The following is a 19,351-nucleotide window of genomic DNA, read 5'->3' as shown; positions in this document are numbered from 1 at the left end:
AGGAGTACATAACACAGGAGGTGAGAGGTGGGAGGAGTACATAACACAGGAGGTGAGAGGTGGGAGGAGTACATAACACAGGAGGTGAGAGGTGGGAGGAGTACATAACACAGGAGGTGAGAGGTGGGAGGAGTACATAACACAGGAGGTGAGAGGTGGGAGGAGTACATAACAAAGGAGGTGAGAGGTGGGAGGAGTACATAACACAGGAGGTGAGAGGTGGGAGGAGTACATAACACAGGAGGTGAGAGGTGGGAGGAGTACATAACACAGGAGGTGAGAGGTGGGAGGAGTACATAACACAGGAGGTGAGAGGTGGGAGTCATTCGAACACGTAGAATACAGCACAGGCGATTTGGGCGCAGCCTGCGCCACCATAGATCATAATAGCAATTACGGCTATAGCAGCGCACAGTGAGTAACTTCAGCGCCGTCAGAGCTGAAGTTACTTTGAAAGTGACCCTGAGCAGTCCAAAAAAATGAAACTGGTACTTACCTGGGGCTTCCTCCAGCCCACCGTAGGCCACAAGGTCCCCGGCGTCCTCCTGGCTCCTCTCCCAGTCCAGCTGGCGGCTCTGTTACTGTCGACTTTCGGGCTGAAAGTCGGCAGTATACTTCCTGAACAGGGACAATCCGCGCCATCACGCCAGCCATTAAGTGTTATCGCGCTGGCCGGCATGACAGTCCTGGCTTTCTGACTCTGAACCACGCATGCACGGGACTGTCACGCCTGCCGGTGCGCTGAAGCAGAGCATTCCCGTTCAGGAAGTATACGACCGACCTTCAGCCCGAAATTCGTCGGTAACAGAGCCACCGGCGGGACCGGGAGAGGAGCCAGGAGGACGCCGGGGAACCTTGTGGCCTATGATGGGCTGGAGGGAGCCCCAGGTAAGTACCAGTTTCATTTTTTTGGACTGCTCAGAGTCCCTTTAAAACACTGTAATTCAGCCCTCAACAATAGCTGGCGGCCGAATTACATCATTCACCACCATCCACATCGACCTGGAGGGGAATAGCAATTAACACCGCCGGGACTTGTGCAGGAGCAGAGTAAGCCGTATATTGCCTGTATGCTGCGCCCAAGTCTCCCGGCAGCGATTTCATTCGTACGCGGAGCCATTTATGAATTCATTGTGTATATTCTTGCCTGCTACTGTACAGTATATACTAAGGCTCCCAATGTATAAAATTCCCACTGTATAAGAATGTCTGTTAATAATCTAGATACACAGACTGAGGCTCACACTATGTAGACAGGTCTTTTCCAGAATAGAAAGAGGCCCATACCTTATAGACTGAGCCCAAATGTATGAAATAAATTTACAGTGTGCACACCGAGCCTTCCGCCAAGAGGAGAACCTGTCCAATTTGTAAAGTCAAATTGAAACATATATCCTATACTTTAGAGTATATCCATTACATGAAACTCCTGGGCACTTAATAAGTTCACTTTTTCTCCTAGATGCTATTTTCACACCACAGGCTTGATTCACTAAGACAAATAGCATGCCTTATCTGAGTTAACATGCCTTATCAGAGTTAACACGCTTTTTAAAATTAACACGCCTTATCAGAGTAGCATATTGAGCACTACGAACGTAAGCCTGCTAATTGGCAATGACGAGAGTATGAGTGGAGCTCTCCTCATTGCCAATTAGCAGACATACATTTGTAGCGCTCGTTATGCTACTCTGATAAGGCATGCTAACTCTGATAAGATATGCTATTTGTCTTAGTGAATCAACCCCCTAATCTGAAGTATAGTCCCCTGTATAGGAAGAAGAAGGGAAGGTTAGTTGTTGTTGGGGAGGCCCCACAGCTCTGCGCCCCCTGTGATTGCAGGTGCTACTCCCTTCTAGTTACATCCCTGCCATCCAGTACATATAGCCTCCTCCTCCCCGATATATAGACAAACTCCGCACACACCTGTCTTGTCCTACGCATGGTGGGGTGATTATTGTGTATCTTCCTATGGTCCTAGCTGAGAATCTTCTATCTCTTATAGGCTCTGGCTCCAACAAGCTTCTCTGTTGTGGTGGAAAATGTGAATTGTTACAGTGCGGGGATCATCTGCAGGAGAGCCATCTACATCAGCGTCGGGCAATCAGTGGTTCTGTTTGATGATGACAGTGGAAATCCGGTAACTTCACTAATAATCGTGAAGAATTGGTAGGCACATTCTGGTAGGAAGATGTTAAAGAGAACCCGTAACCAAGAATTGAACTTCATCCCAATCAGTAGCTGATACCCCCTTTCCCATGAGAAATCTATTCCTTTTCACAAACGGATCATCAGGGGGCTCTGTATGGCTGATATTGTGGTGAAACCCCTCCCACATTGTGATGTCAGGACCGTGGTTCTGACATCACACTGTAGGAGCCTTGTTGCATTGTGGGAAATAATAGCTGTTTCCAACTGCCAAAAAAGCAAGCAGCATCTCCTTCCAGTGACATCACCTGCCAGCAGTAAAAATGTTTCATTTGATAAATGTCAGAATGTAAATCAGGGAGAGGAACGATTTTACAATGAGCAAACACTGACTAAATCATTTTCACATAATTTTTGTAAAATGGGACACTTTTTTAGTACATTATTTTCACAGAAGTTCCTCTTTAAAATAATAGATCTATACTTAGTAGCAGTAGGGTGTTGTACCATGTTAGCCATCAGTAATAAAGTAAGAAGTTTTGAATCAGGAGGATACCATTTATTGGCTAACTTAAAAGAAAAAGAGTAAGCTTTCTGCTAATAACCCTTCTTCAGACTCTGACTTCAGTCTCTATTCCGGTATCTGTGCCTGTATCATACAGCAATAGAGTCTGAAGAAGGCTTATTAGCTGAAAGCTTACACTTTTCCTATGAAGTTAGCCAATAAATGGTATCTTCCTGACTCAAAACTTTTTGCATTTATTTATTGAATTTATAAAGTGCCAACATATTACGCAGCCCTGCGCGAAATATAAAGTTAACATACAGGGTAAGACATACAAAGAGCATAGAACAATATACCAGAACCATGATAATACAGTGTGGCTGAGTGCCACTGGCAATTATAATTCAGTGTGTTTGGTAAAAATCGATCAAGTCCACTCCAGCCGTGAGAGGGATGCCCGAGTCAGTGAGGATACATGATCAGGCTGGAGACCGGGGGGGGGGGGGGGGGGGGGAGGGGAATGTTGCTGCCAGAGGCTTATAATCTAAAGGGAACGGACAAGACATAATAAGTACGTCTGTTGACAGGGTGCTCGGCAAGACACATTATATTACTGATGTGGGGTGTAGGTGAGCATGAAAAGGTGAGCTTCAGAGCTCGTTTGAAGGAATTAAAGGTGAGAGTGAGTCTGATGGGTGGTGGGAGCTAATTCCAGTGCATAGAGGCAAGGTGGGGGGAAAGGCTGTGCATCCCTAAACACATGTTGCAATTGAATGGTTAATCGCACAGGCATACACCGCCTCTGCCAGACTGAAAAATGCATGCCCTGCATCCAAGACAAGTGCTAACATTTATTAAACTAGGAGGAACTTTAGCTTCCAATATGGTTTGCATGCAAAGTATATTATACTAGACACTTGCGCCACGGTGAGGCAGACCTCCGGGCAAGTGACCTAACCTAAATTTAAAACCTTGGGAGCAGCTAAGCAAAAAAAAATGTGTAACTTACATTTGGTAGAACAGCGAGGAGAACGCCAGCGCATACCACTAAGGCTGCATCTGAAATGACCACCAGCTCAGTGTGTAGCACCTAAATAGATTTTCTGTACACTTCGCATTCAATTCAGATGCAAATCATATGCAAATCTGCTACTACTTATCATGCAAACAGGAAACTCAGGAGGAGGGGCTGGGAGCAGCTAACCTGACAGTTACATAGTTACAAAGTTAAGGAAAAGTGGGGGGAAGGCATAGAGGCAGCCATAGTGAAGTCTTGCAATCGGGAGAAGGGGGGGGGGGGGGTGAGAAGTGCGCAATGCGACCAATCAAAGGTCATTGGCGGATGAGAGGGGGTACGCCGGTGTGTGCCTTTGAACAAGTTCGGAGATGTGTTCGGGCAGTATGTAATTTTTTTATGCAAATATATGCAGCTTGAAAATGGACCAATCACTTTAAATCTGGGTGGGACAAGCTGCATATATTTGCATAAAAAATGACATACATTTGCATAAACGCGGAAATATTTGTATAGCATTGATCATCCCTATATGGGAGTTGAAGGAGACCAGAACAGTATAGTGCAGGGGTAGGGAACCTATGGCTCGGGTGCCAGATGTGGCTCTTTTGACGGCTACATCTGGCTCAAAGTTAGGGGTTGATTCACTGAGCTACACTGCTCAAGCATTGTAGCATAGTGTGACAGCGCAAGTAACATTTTCAAAGTAGGCATTCTACTGCTGTAGCATGCACAACTTATTCGCACTCCCCCCCCCCCCAAAAAAAAAAACTAATGGCTTCTCCAATTGTCCCACTCTGTCAGGTCCAGTGACTTTGTAGGACGAGATTCCTGCACTTTGATTGGCCCGATAGGCTGTCTGTCACTTAACAAGCAGCCTATTGGGCCAAAGTGCGGGGATCTTGTCCTACAAAGTGAATCAACCCCCAAGTCAGCTAGCTAATTGTACAAGCTGTTAGTTGGTATTTCTCCTGCCTTTTTTGGGGGGGAAATTGCTGATCTTGCTGAAACCCAAGAGAAGCTGAAGACGTGACTGACACTTCCGCTGCCCGGAGGATCAACTGTATACACATCACCATGGCAACAGGGATCCGAGCACTCTGCTGCGCATGCACACTGTCCTAGTTTGAAACATTATTGTATGGCTCTGACGGAATTACATTTTAAAATATGTGGCGTTTATGGCTCTGTCAGCCAAAAAGGTTTCTGACCCCTGGTATAGTATATGGTGGTGGGGTTTGGTATAGACCAACGTGTTGCAGTATATGGGTGTGGCAGGAATCCGGCATGTTTTAGTATATAGGGGAGTAGACCACTATGGTGTAGTATATGGGATTTGAAGGAAACCAGCCTGATTCAGTATATGGAGGGAGGGTTGTTGGAGACCAGCATGTTGAAGTATATGAGTGTGACCGGAAACCAGCATAGTTTAGTACATGGGGGGGGGGAAGTAGACCAGCATGTTGCAGTGTATGACCTTCTTATTTCTCTTTATATTAGAGTGCAGCTAGTTTCTTCGATAAACATCATGAGGTTCACACCTGGCAAGCTGGATTCTTCAGTTTTGTTCATTTTCCCCGAGAGGAAATCACCATCCTGTGGGACCAGCGGACTACCGTCCACATCCAAGTGGGACCTCGATGGCAGGTAGCATCAGAGCTGTATGATGCCTTGAAAATGTGTTTATTCCTCCCTCTTACGTACATGATTGGGGCTACAAATGACTCTGGCTTCCATTACCCCTGCTACTACTGCAGTGCATGCCAGCTTGCATTACCCCACAGATATTTAGTGTCATGCACATGAAAGCCTACCTACTCACCCCTCATCTCAGTATTCTGTCCTGACACGCCCACGCTTCAATATTCTGTCCCCCACTCCTATATCCAAAAATTTGGTCCAAATAACCCATCACTCGAAATTCCATCCTTCCCCACTCTAATGTTTTGTTCTCTTCTCAAAGTATTCTATCCAGTGCTAACTCCATAATTCTGTCCTGTCCTCTCCTCCTAATATTCTGTACTGTCCTCTTCTAATCTGTACTGTCCTCTTCCAACCTCTATATTTTCTCCTGTCCTACCTTTACCTCTGTGTTATCCCCCCAAACCCTAATTTGTTTTAGGGCTATTTTTCACTAGTAGCATTTTGCGATGCATTTCCAATCACAATTGTATTGTAAAATGCTGGTCACTTTCAAACTGATGGAAATGGCAGGGGATGTTTTCATTAGTGTGCTCCGTTTCTGCCATGATTTTTCCCCGTTGCTCCACTATGTGATTTTACCCTAATTTGGCAATTCAAAATATTTTCCTGGCTTTTTTCCCCCTCCTGTTGGACATCACAAATGCATCAAAATCGCACTGCAAACCTGACAGATCGCGGTCACCATCCATGTTTCTTATTAGTACATAGCCCTAAGGTGACCACATACCGTATGATTTTTAAATTTCTTTTCAGTTCAAGAATTACAATCGACTTTTCTGATTGCTTGTGATGGCAAAAATGTGACCAATGTATTACATGCCTGTGTTAAATTTTTCCCCGGTTATGAAAGGAGATTGAAGATTCTGAAAAAATTGAGTCTATAAATCAATAAATTGAACTATATCCTACATCATTCAACTTTCTTAAAAATTGATTTTAAAAAAAATCTGCCACTTCTGAGCTTTTATCAACAAAAATATGGGAAATTCTGGGCCAATGGCCACACCACCCTGAATGCGCTCGGTCTTGTAAAAAAATGGGAAATTCAATAAGAAAAAAAAAACTTTCAATTTTCCTGTACAATTGATAATTTTTATAGAATTGTTGTAAAATTGGATCATTTTATTGTATTGTGTGTGGCATTGTTTTCACTAGCCACACTCTATATTCTGTCTTATCCATCTCTTACCCCAATATTCTATCCTGCCCTACCGTCACCTCAGCAGTCATTCTTTCTTCATTTTAATATTCAGTCCCAACCTTACTTCACTACCCTACTATTCTGCCCTTTCCTTTGCTCACATAGTAGTCTTTCCTGTCCTCCCTTCGCCCCAATACAGTGTTCTCCCCTCATCCTAATAGTGTCCTGTCCTCCCCTTGTCCTAATAGTGTCCTGTCCTCCCCTCGTCCTAATAGTGTCCTGTCCTCCCCTCGTCCTAATAATGTCCTGTCCTCCCCTCGTCCTAATAGTGTCCTTTCCTCTCCTCCTCCTAATAGTTTCCTGTCCTCCCCTTGTCCTAATAGTTTCCTGTCCTCCCCTTGTCCTAATAGTTTCCTGTCCTCCCCTCGTTCTAATAGTGTCCTCCCCTCCCCTCGTCCTAATAGTGTCCTGTCCTCCCCTCGTCCTAATAGTGTCCTGTCCTCCCCTCGTCCTAATAGTGTCCTGTCCTCCTCTTTTTCCTAATAGTTTCCTGTCCTCCCCTTTTCCTAATAGTGTCCTGTCCTCTCCTCACCCGAATATTCCCGAATACTGGAGTGAGTCCTCTACTCACTCCAGTATTTATTCTTTCCTTGCACTCCCCACATGTACTTTGCTACCTCCTGCTATACTGTCTCCTTTCGCCGTGACCCAGTTGTCTTTTTTTGTACTCCATCTTTTCAGGAGTTGCTGGTTGGACTTTGTGGAAATTATGATTTAAAAACCGTGAATGAGATGAGAACGCCGGACAATTTTGAGCTGACAAACCCTCAGGACTTCGGAGGCAGCTGGGCTGCTGCTGAGGTAATAACATTATAGACATCTTTTATAGTCTGAGCCTCAAGGGGTATATTGTTGTAATGCTGAGGTTGTTACATGAAAAAAGGGTGCAGCTGTAAAAGGGGCACCAGAGGTGTCTGCTAGTAGAATATCGGTAAAATTACTAGTTAATTTGGATAGTAAAATATTGGTAATCATTACCAAAATTTTACATTGAGCAGGCACTCTGGACCAGCTGCAATTAGCTTAACAAGACATTCACATCCTATACTGAACAGTCAACAGGTGGACTGCGGGCTTGTATCGCTTTGCAGCGTGCTCTGGGAGTTGAAGATAATGGTAATTGTCACAGAAGTAGAGTAAAGATGATCCCGGCACTGCTAGACAAATATGTCTTTATTGTGTACGATTCTTCACAAAATCATAAACACACAAAATTGCAGTATATACCCATTCCAAAAGGCAGTGGAGTGTGTGGGAGCATTTCCTGCTCCTGTGTTTTGTCAAAGGCTAAGTGCTTAGAATCTTTGACAATGCGCTGGAGCGCAAAAGATAAGGAAACATTTGCTTAGCAGAGATCATCTTTACTCTTCTTCTGTGACAACTATCCATAACTGATCCCCGTTGGCGATGCCTAACACTATGAACCCACCACCCCCCTCCTAAAGATGCCTAAACCTAGGAACCCCCCGACAATGCCTAACCCTGGCGATGCCTAAGCTTAAGGCAGGGGTCACATTTGTCTTTCAGTTTCTACACTTTGCAGAAAACTGAAAGACAAGTGTGACCTCTGCCTTACAGCAGCTAATGTAATTTATAGAGAAAACTGACAAATTGCGCAAGATGTCAGTTTTTTTTCTGCGTGCGAAATCTGCATTAAAGTGTGACCTTGCTTATTGATTAACATGAGTTCTCAGTTGAAGTCAGTTTTTCTGTGCAGAAAACGCGTACGAAAGCCGAGAAGTGTGACCCCTGCCTAAAACTCCCATGGCATTGACTAACCCTAAGACCACCCACCTGCAATGCCTAACACTAAGGAACTCCCCCCGACACCCAACACTAAGGACCATCCCTGCCAGCGGCTAACTCTAAAGACACCCCCCAGCTATGCCTAAACGTATCCACTGATATTTTACAGTGCCTGCTACTTGTAGCTGCTGTTTTTGTAGCGGGCGGCCCCGACACCCGCTATTTTACCAAGTGCCTCCATCACCCTTATTCCCTCCACAAACCCCCGCCAAGCGACACTGCAAGTATGCTGGCTGGCCCAGATGTCACCTGTCCCCTGCCTGGCAGAGGTAGCCACGGTTGCCCCTTAGTATTAGGTAGCCAGAGGTCACCCTCAGTATTAGGTTGCTAGAGATGACTTCGGATGAGGGAGATCTCCTCAGTGGAATGCCGAAAGCCGGATGAGTAACCTCTTGTTTACGCTCATGACTCGGCAAAGAAGCGCAGAGGGGCTAGGGGAGGGGAGTGAGCCACCTTTCCATCATCAGGCGCCTGTAGACTCATGCCTACAGTGCCTTATGGAAAATCTGGCCCTGGTGGCTATTAAGATAGACACCTGTGCCCCATCATTCCCTTTGTGTATGACACTTTGGTGCTGCGTTCTGCACCAGTGCCGTGCTCTGTGTGTGACACATTCTTGCTGGTTTCTGTCTGATATTGTGGTCTGTATCCCCAACCCTTGCATGCTATTGCTAATGAGTGGTTTGATGTCACTGTTTGTGTTGCAGTGCTCCGACAGCCCTGATCCCCGGCACCCCTGCAGCCTGAACCCCCTCAGAGAACCCTTTGCCAAAAAGGAGTGCAGCATCCTACTGAGTGAAGTCTTTGAAGCCTGCCATCCTGTGGTGAGTGTCAGTACTGCATGCTACTATGCATGTAGGATTGCTAGGGATTTGAGAGAGCAGATAGATATCCAAACACAGTCCCATTAGAAGAGGGTCACAGTCACTGCAGCTACTTCCGGGTTGGCGAGTTAGGCATTAGTGCGCAGGCGCTGGCCTGTCGGCATGCATTATTGATTGCGTGCCCCCCAAGCGGGAGTGCTCTGTGCATGATGTCATAACTATGTCATGTGCATGCGCAGAGCGCTCCCTGCCACGGGCGCGTGATCAAGGACGCATATCGCCAGACTAGCGCGTGCGCAGTGCTGCCCAACCCGCCAACCTGGAATTAGCTGTGGCGGGTGTTTAGGTGAGAACAGAGGGGATGGAGAAGAACGGGAGGAGCAGCGGGCATGCGGACTACTTCCTATTAGGGATGGGCTCACGGGTAATCACGAGTCTGTAAGGACTCAATGTTGTAATTAAAATGAGCCTTAATTGCCGCAGCTGGATGATAACCAGTTATTTACACTCAATTCCGCCATCCTCCCTGCGCTTGCACGTGTCTTATTGGACGAGTTGCAATCCTCACCATGGCGCACTTCCTCCTTCCGGCTTGAAGGAGGAAGTGTGCGTAGTGAGGCTTGCAACACGTCCAATAGGATGCGTGCAAGCTATTTGGAGCGCAGGCAGGATGGAGGAATTATGGGTAAATAAGCCCTTATCATCCAGCTGCGGCAATTAAGGCTAATTTTAATTACGAATTTGAGTCCTTACGGACTCGTGATTACCTGTGAGCCCATCCCTGCTTCCTATACAAAGCCTACTCCCTCTGCTTTTAAAATATTTGTCAGCTCTGGTATTCTTTAAAGCTGCACTATAGCAAATACCTTCTGTTTTAAGAAGGCAAAATTACATTTATCTTTGCTTTTTAATAGAGGTGTTTTTGGTCTCATTCCTGGTGGTTCGGGGGTTCAGGGTTGTACTTGATTGGAAGTGTAAAGGGGTGTGTCTGATTGGAGGGGTGAGGGGGCGTGCCTGATTGGAATAGTGAAGGGGTGTGCCTGACTGGAATTATGAAGGGGCGTGACTGGAGGCGTGATGGCAATGTGGCTGAAGGAGTGGAGGGGTGTGTTTTTTGTCCAGATATGTTTGTGCTAGAAAGTATTTTTTTTTTTGTCTCAGAAAGTTTGGAGGTATTGAATGGTCCTCCATCCTAGGCTGACAATATGCAGAGAGGAGAGGCTCTGCTCCTTTCTTTACTTGTACAATTGGAACATAGTTTATGCATTGTATGTTATACACTTGTCACACAGCACAATTCTAGTGTTTTGCATTCTAGGTGGACGTCACATGGTTTTACTCCAACTGTCTGTCAGACACGTGTGGCTGTAACCGTGGTGGGGACTGCGAGTGCTTCTGTACCAGTGTATCGGCCTATGCGCACCAGTGCTGCCAGCAGGGAGTTGCAGTGGAATGGAGGTCACCGCGGGTGTGCCGTGAGTATGCCCAGCACTTTCCAGCATATTGCCACCATTTCCACACATAATATTATTTTGAACAAAGTTTCTTACTTGCTATTGGGAGAACAGAAAGAGAGAGCACGTGCTCCTATCTTAAAAAATATTGTAACTTTATTTCACAATACAAACAACCATCACACTGACTTGGTTAAAATTCTTTAAAAGCATATCTAGGGCTATGCCCAAAATGTCAAGGTCATATTGGCCTACAGAATAATAAAGCTGTTACTTCTCCCTTACTTCCCTTGCCCGTCATAGGTAGCTACAGGTGCCCCTTAGTATTAGGTAACCAGAGCTATCCTCAACATTAAGTAGTTAGAGGTGTCTCCAAGTATTAAGTAGCTAGCAGAACCTCAATATTAACCACCCTGGCGTTCTGATTAAATCGCCAGGGTGGCTGCGGGAGGGTTTTTTTTAAATAAAAAAAAAACTATTTCATGCAGCCAACTGAAAGTTGGCTGCATGAAAGCCCACTAGACGGCGCTCCGGAGGCGATCTTCCGATCGCCTCCGGCGCCCAGAATAAACAAGGAAGGCCGCAATGAGCGGCCTTCCTTGTTTCGCTTATATCGTCGCCATAGCGACGAGCGGAGTGACGTCATCGACGTCAGCCGACGTCCTGACGTCAGCCGCCTCCGATCCAGCCCTTAGCGCTGGCCGGAACTTTTTGTTCCGGCTACGCTGGGCTCAGGCGGCTAGGGGGGCCCTCTTTCGCCGCTGCTCGCGGCGAATCGCCGCAGAGCGGCGGCGATCAGGCAGCACACGCGGCTGGCAAAGTGCCGGCTGCGTGTGCTGCTTTTTATTTCGTTAAAATCGGCCCAGCAGGGCCTGAGCGGCAGCCGCTGGCGGTGTTGGACGAGCTGAGCTCGTCCAGACCGCTCAGCTGGTTAAGTAGCTAGAGGTGTCCCCGAGTATTATGTAGCTAGAGGTGCCCCTGACTGAAGGGAGATCTGGTCAGTTGAATGCCGAGAGCAGGTTGAGCAATCTCTTATTTACTATCTCATCAGGACTCTGCATAGGAAAAGAGGGGGGGGAGGCACTTGGGATGGGGAGTGGGCCGCCTTTCCGCATCAGGGGCCTCTAGGCACGTGCCTACAGTGACTTATGGAAAATCCAGCCCTGGATATGCTGATATCAGCCACAGATTTAAAGGGGAACTGAAGTAAGAGGTATACGGAGGCTGCCATATTTATTTCCTTTTAATCAATACCAGTTGCCTGGCAGCCCTGCTGGTCTATTTCTCTGCAGTAGTATCTGAATAACACCAGAAACAAGCATGCAGCTAGTCTTGTCAGATCTGACTTTAAAGTCTGAAACACCTGATCTGCTGCATGCTTGTTCAGGGGCCATGGCTAATAGTATTAGAGGCAGAGGATCAGCAGGGCTGCCAGGCAACTGGTATTGCTTAAAAGGAAATAAATGGCAGCCTCCGTATACCTCTTACTTCAGTTCCCCTTTAATGGGCAATATGCCTACCCTTCGGGATGGTATCCAGGAAGTATTACTAGATCTATGGAGATGGATGATGTATTTACCAGATGTAGTTATAGAATTCAACTATCATTTCATATGTGCTGGGTCAGATTTAATAGGTTTGCTGGAAAGTCATGTGGAATTTTTGTATGTTAGCATATGATAGAAATATGCCTGTATTGCTCAGTTACAATGGTCTATGTACACTAAATTCAGTTGTAACTGATTGTGTTGGATTACACTATTTGTGACACATTATTATGTTATTCTGTTATGAAAATCAGTCAAATTCCCTATCTCACATAGAGTGAGGCAGGGCTGTCCCTTGTCTCCCCATTTGCTCTACTCCTCCAGGGCTGGATTTACCATAAGGCACTGTAGGCTTGTGCCTACAGGCGACTGATGATGGAAAGGCGACTCACTCCCCTCCCTGAGCTCCTCCCGCTTTGTGCCCTGTAGAATGCACCTCATGGGTCTGTAAACATATCACGGTTTTTGTACATCATATGGGAGATATTATTGCTCTGTAGGCGGGAGATAGCAATGCACTTGCACATGAGACTGGAGATGTTTCTCCTCTGTACACAGAAGATATTGCTTCTCTGTAGATGATGAGATTAGATGTATTGCTGTGGCGGATCAGTGAATAATGGCGCACAGCGTTTATGCATAAAAATGGCGCCGCATTAAAAAGATATGCTTATCGCTATTTATCGTTTGTACTGGATAATAATGGCGCACATGGAAAAAAGAAGAAAAACGGCACACAGTTACGTTATTTATCAATAGCACCGTTCATATGCAAAACAGCAGACGTTATTGCGCACAGTAATGTTATTTATCAATAGCTAACCTACCTAAGCCAAACTGCAGAAGTTATTTAACTGCAAAACGGTAAGTTGATTTAATGTAACACTGTCAAGGTTAGGGTTAGGCACCACCAAGGGAGATTTAGGGTTAGGCACCACCAGGGAGGTCTTAGGGTTAGGCAACTCCAGGGGGGTCTTAGGGTTAGGCACCACCAGGGGGGTGGTTAGGGTTAGGTAACACCAGGGAGGTCTTAGGGTTAGGCACCACCAGGGGGGTGGTTAGGGTTAGGCACCTCCAGGGGGGTGGTTAGGGTTAGGCACCACCAGGGGGATTTAGGGGTTAGGTTTAGGTACAGAGAGGGTTCCGTGTGTTAACGCTAAATAACAATAAGGGTTTAACGCTAAATAACGATAAGGCTTTAACGTTAAATAGCGATAAGTGACAAACGGATTAGCGGCAACACCGTGCGCCATTATTCACAGGCGCCATTTTCTGATGGATCCTTGCTGTGGACAGGATACATTGCTGGTGTATATTCAGGAGACATCTCTACTCTGTATACTCTGTATGCAGAAGATAGTAATGCTGTGTACATTAAACAATATTTATGCTCTGTTCACAGCAGGTATTGCTGCTTTGTACATAAGACTGGACATATTGCTGTGTACAGGAGATATCACTGCTGTGTACACAGGAGATATTACTATGTATCCAGGAGTGGGTACTGCTGTGTACATTATACCAGAGATATTACTGTGCTGTACACAGGAGGGATTGCTGCTCTGTCCATGATGAGACGGGGGATATTGCTGTGCACAGGAGACATTACCACTGTGTACTCAGGGGACATCACTACTCTGTATGCAGAAGATGGTATTGCTGTGTACATTAAACAACATTTCAGTTCTGTACACAGCAGGTATTTGTACACATGACTGAAGATATTGTGTGTACAGGAGATATTATTACTCTATATGCTGGAGTTATTACTGCTGTGTATATGAGACACATATTACTGCTCTAAAGACAGTCAATATGACTGTACTGTAAACAACACTATACCTCCCAACTTTATGAGATGAGAAAGAGGGACACTTAAGCCACACCCCTGCCACACCCCTGATCACTACCCCGTCACACCCCCTAGTCACGCATACCATAAAGATTTCATTAGAAAAATATGTTGTTTTATAATTCAATTTTCTTGAAATAGTCCTTTCTATCCTGGTTCATTTTCAAAATTAGTAATATATCAATTTAAACGATAGGAATAAAGTTTAGAGTCAATCAAACACATTTTTAGTAGATAAATATATATATATTTGCATAGAAAGAGGGACAAAGTCCTGAAAGAGGGACAAATGAGGAGGACAGAGGGACAGGGCTCTCAAAGAGGGACTGTCCCTCTGAAAAAGGGACAGTTGGGAGCTATGGCATAACAGAAGATATTACTGCTGTACATATAGTAGATATCTCACAGCTCTGTACATGAGACACATATTGCGGATCTGTAGGAGATAGGAGTACATTGCATTGTACATGACCCAGGCGACATTTCTGCTCTGCGGGATTGGCCTGTACATGGCATTAAAGATACTGCTCTGTATATGGCGCAGGGTATATAATAACTCGATTGTGCAGACAAATGAATGATCTACCCCTCTCTCTCTTTCTCTTGCAGCTTATGATTGTGAATTCTACAACAAAGGTGAGCTTTGCTGTGACCTATTCTACATAGCAGTGTTTAAAATGACTCCAGTAATCTCATTCTGAATACTGATAATCCAGCTGGCTTAAAGCGGACCTGAACTCAGAACTTAATTTAAAGGGAACCTGTACTGAGTAAAATTATTTTAAATAAACACATGAGGTAACTTTAAATGAACATTACATAGTTAGCTTACCATCAGTTCCTCTCAGAAGCTCACCATTTTCTTCTGACAATGATCCCTTCCAGTTCTGACAACATTTTGTCAGAACTGAAATATATCAGTTGCTGTCAGTTATAGCTGAGAGGACAACTGATGTGCCAGTTAATGTCCATGTTTCCCTATGGCTCAAGTGGGCGATGTTACAGTTTAACAGTGTGCTGACCAGAAAGCTGTTATGGGTAATGGCCATTTTCAAAATGGAGGACGGAGAATTCCCTTGATCACAGTGGACAAACAGGGCGCAGGAGAGGAGGAGAAAGAAATTGAGGAGTAGACTACACGGGAGGTAAGTATGACTTGTGTATGTTTATTTTGTCTTTTAATTTTCAGTTCAGGTTTTCTTTAAGCTCTATAATATACGCAACAGCATAATAACCTTAACCTCCCTGACGTTCTGATTATTTCCAGATTTATTGTCTAAAAGCCGTGCAATTTTTTCACAAGCTTTTAGTCCCTTAAGGCTGCTTTCACAGTAAGACGTTACAGGCGCACGTTAGAGCAGCCTGTAACGTAGCCCAACTCACAGTAATGAAAAATCAATGGGCTGTTCACAGTGCCCACGTTGCGTTACATTGTAACGCTGCACGTTATTTAAAAGTGCAGCATGCTGTGCGTTCTACGCAGCTTTAGCGGCGTTAGACTGTTTGCACATGCTCAGTATTGTGGTTTTTTTTTTATTTTGAGGGGAGAGTCCGCTATTGTTAGCCACATGGCTAATTAATATTCACTGCACTGCCCTGTAGGGATGGGAAGTTCGGCTCGATTCATTGAATCAATTCATTGAAAAGAGCCGGACTTCCAATCGCTACTGTTCAGAATCGATTCATTGAAAAGAGCCGACTTCCTATCTCTACTGTTCAGAATCGATTCATTGAAAAGAGCTGGACTTCCCATCACTTCTGCTGTGTTTTCTTCCTGGGGCGGCCGCTGATTGGCTGGCGGGACCACGTGATGCGGAATGTTCCGATCACGTGGTCCCCTTCAGGTATGAAACAAAAAAGGCGCACCAACAGCCGCACAACGCGGCTCACTCTGGCGTCCTCCTCCAACACCACCAGGTATTGCGTTAGGGGCACGTCATGCGACCTTAAAGGGAACCTTAACTGGTGGGGGAAAAAAAATTCACTTACCTGGGGGCTTTCCCAAGCCTCCTGCAGCCGTCCTGTGCCCGCGCCGGTCCTTCGGTGCCCTCTGGTCTCCCTCTGCGGCTAAGTTCCGTTTTCGGTGCAAAGCGTCCTCTTCTTCCGCATTCCCCGTCGTAAAGAGCCATAAAGCGCGTCCGCATGACGCAAAACGTGTCATGCGGACGTGCTTTACGGCTCTTTACGACGGGGAATGCGGAAGAAGAGGACACTTTGCCCGAGGACGACTGGCAGTTGGCCGAAAACGAAACTTAGCCGCAGAGGGAGACCGGAGGGCACTGAAGGACCGGCGCGGGCACAGGACGGCTGCAGGAGGCTTTGGAAAGCCCCCAGGTAAGTGAATTTTTTTTCCCCACCAGTTAAGGTTCCCTTTAACGTCCCCTAAAACACAACGTCTTGGAGGCCTAAAACAAGAAAAAAAAATCATACCACAGAGAGATCTGCAGCAGCTCCTGCATATAACTCGCCCAGGTTTAGGATTACCACTCTGAGCTGCAGATTTCAATCCCGAGCCTGACTCAGGATTACCGCTAAGGAGGTTAAAAGAAGAAACTTTTCTTTGTTACAGCTGGTACAAATTCTGCAGCGTGTCTACTTCCTGCTTTCATGGAAACAGACATATTTTGTTAAAGGACCACTATCGCAAAAAAATGAAAATACATTGCTCCCAGAATAAAATGTGCTATAAATTACTTTTCTCCTATGTTGTTATCACTTAGAGTAGGTAGTAGAAATTTGAAAGAACTGACAGGTTTTGCACTAGCCCATCTCATCATGGGGGATTCTCAGGGTTTTCTTAATAGTAAAGAACACTCAGTGAATGGTGGTTGCTCCGTCCTACTGCCGCAATAGTGTGCAAACAAGTATAGAGGGTGTAAATAAAATACTGACAATTCCCCATGAAGAGATGGACTAGTCACAAGCCTGTCATGTGCATAGTCACAGATGAGGGGTAATTAGACAGGCTATACTCTCTAAGTACATACAAGGTGCATTTCTATATGTTTTCCTTCTGTCCTGTGCCAGAGTTCAGGTCCACTTTAATATAAGCAATATATTTTCTCAATAGCAATGACTGAATCCTACCACATGGTGGCAGCATAGGATAGTGTATGGGGAATCTTTACATTTCACATCTACAGTTTCTAGTGTAATCGCCTGGAAATCTATATATAAATTATAATAATGCATCTGTAAAGTAATTAGATTCCCCTGACATTTTATTTTTAACACTGATAGTAATTAAGTGAAGGCTTGGAGGCTGATTGGTTATATAACAAGAATGCTCTTCAGTTTTAGGGAAAGGACCGTACCGGCTGCTCAGCTATTTGGACCAGAGTTTGGTTTTATCAGTGCGTCTGCTGGATGCGTCTGTTGCAGCGGTGAGGGATGATGGCGCCATCTCAGGACGCTCGGTGAACTTCATGCTGACCCCCGGCCTTGATAAACTGAGACCACACGGTGAGAAAGGAAATTCACCTCACTTTCATGCTAGACAGACCGCCGCAGAGATTTTGTAAATTGATGTTTAAAAATGTTAATTTCCAATTCCACAGAAATTCTGATTTCTGCCAATGCTGATTTTCCGTTTTTCAAATTAACGATTTTTCCTTTCACAGATTTTCCAATTTCTGTCATTTTTTTGCATCCGACAAAGCAAAAAATGACAATAAAAGATGGAAATCATAAAAACGGAATCTTGTGATCCAAAATTACCGCGGTAATCCGATGTTTGCAAAAAAATTCTGCATTCTCTTTTCTGATGCTTCCAAGTTCTGTGATTGGGATAAAATTTACTGAGTTGCGGTAAGATGGATTTCTGATTTCCGAATTCCGATCAGAAATGCGGATTACCGATTGAAAATGCAGAACTTTCTATTCTGCGGAATCCGAATTGAGCATCCCTAGTGTGAACGTGACGAAAGCAGCTGTCATTTTTGGTTATAGTACTTGGCGCTCAACAAATATGGCAATTGCTTCACTGACATCGTTTTACGGATATTTACATACTTTTGCAAACAGAAGAATTTTTGTCAAAATATATAAAATTTAGTTGTGCATGAAAAAAGCCTGTTTCATCAAAATTCATATTACCGTGACATGTTATATTAATGCGAAAATCCATGATGTTTTTGCAAAATGTTTTTCTTCGGCAAAAACATGGCTTCCTTTGTGAAGACAATTCATCCATCCAGTTTCTCAAGTTTGTCACAGTATGAACATGTGGTGATTGTGGCCTGTTGGAGATCGGGAAACAATCCCTTGGGTGACAATTTGGGGACCAATGCTGTACAGACATTTGTTCTGTTACTACAAAGAGGTTAGAGGGACGCCAATCAGCAGATTCCTGGGGGTCGGGGGAGTGCAAGTAACATTATAATTTGTTCTGCTTGGGCAGTGGGGGTCATTAAAGAGGAACTGTCAGCCATACTATCTGTAATGATCTGGGGGCGATTTCCACAGTCAGCGCACATCAAGTGCGCTGAAGCAGATGGAAATCCCCACAATCACAGAAGCAGAGTACCCAGTATATGTTAATACATTTGTAGAGGGGAATTCCAACCAGCAGATGGAGCTGTGGAGTACAGAGGAACAAGACCTCTGTACAACCACAGATGCCAGATTGAAATTGCACGATGTGGAGCAGCACTGGGCGATATAAACTAAGTAGAGACTCAATAGAGAGCAAGAACAGAGACAGACTGTATGAATGTCTACCAATCTAGTCGCCACCCGGCGATGGTAGACATATCACAACCTGAACAGACCAGAGTAAGAAGGCCAATCGCAAGAGAGGCAATTGCTGTCAGAAACACAAGACTGAGCAAAGACAGAGCATGAATGAATAATAGAAGACACAGCAAACAACCACAATCCGAACGCTAAGGAAAATAACCAATGAACTAACTAAACGCGGTCACCGCACGTTATGCGCAACAGTGACAAGCACGTTAATAGCACGGTCACCGCACGTTAAGCGCAAAAGTGACACAATGTACCAACCCTAACTAACAAATGAAAGCGGAAAACAAAGACAAACAGATAACGAGAACGCTTGCTAGCCGGTTGCCTAACACTAGACAACAGCAAGCGTTTACTCAAGACAAAACAGACTAAACGATTCACTATCAGCCACTGCTGGAGATAGTGTAATCGCAAGTACAGGACAAGACAAAACTGAACAATACAAATAATATACAAAAGTGACAGCACTAGTGGGAGTGCAAAGTGAACTCCCCAATAATTAACTACTCTAGAATATTCAGCAATAAGATACAAAGAGACAGAGGCTCT

The 19,351-nt window shown here is 45.0% G+C and overlaps 1 protein-coding gene across 1 annotated transcript in view; it reads left to right on the top strand.

Moving 5' to 3' along the window:
- The window catches only part of LOC137537950 (mucin-2-like), a 343,213-nt gene that overhangs the window by 127,626 nt on the left and 196,236 nt on the right, over positions 1-19,351 (top strand). Inside the window, exons 27-33 of the mRNA XM_068259877.1 lie at positions 2,006-2,140; positions 5,169-5,315; positions 7,255-7,374; positions 9,087-9,203; positions 10,522-10,678; positions 14,666-14,692; positions 17,351-17,518. Of these exons, the coding sequence (XP_068115978.1) occupies positions 2,006-2,140; positions 5,169-5,315; positions 7,255-7,374; positions 9,087-9,203; positions 10,522-10,678; positions 14,666-14,692; positions 17,351-17,518 (871 nt within the window). The remainder of the gene's footprint in view (positions 1-2,005; positions 2,141-5,168; positions 5,316-7,254; positions 7,375-9,086; positions 9,204-10,521; positions 10,679-14,665; positions 14,693-17,350; positions 17,519-19,351) is intronic.

The sequence above is a fragment of the Hyperolius riggenbachi genome, chromosome 11 (assembly GCF_040937935.1).
Source record: "Hyperolius riggenbachi isolate aHypRig1 chromosome 11, aHypRig1.pri, whole genome shotgun sequence".
Taxonomy (NCBI): domain Eukaryota; kingdom Metazoa; phylum Chordata; class Amphibia; order Anura; family Hyperoliidae; genus Hyperolius; species Hyperolius riggenbachi.
The sequence above is the reverse complement of the archived record's forward strand: the minus strand, read 5'-3'. Positions and strand labels throughout refer to the sequence as shown.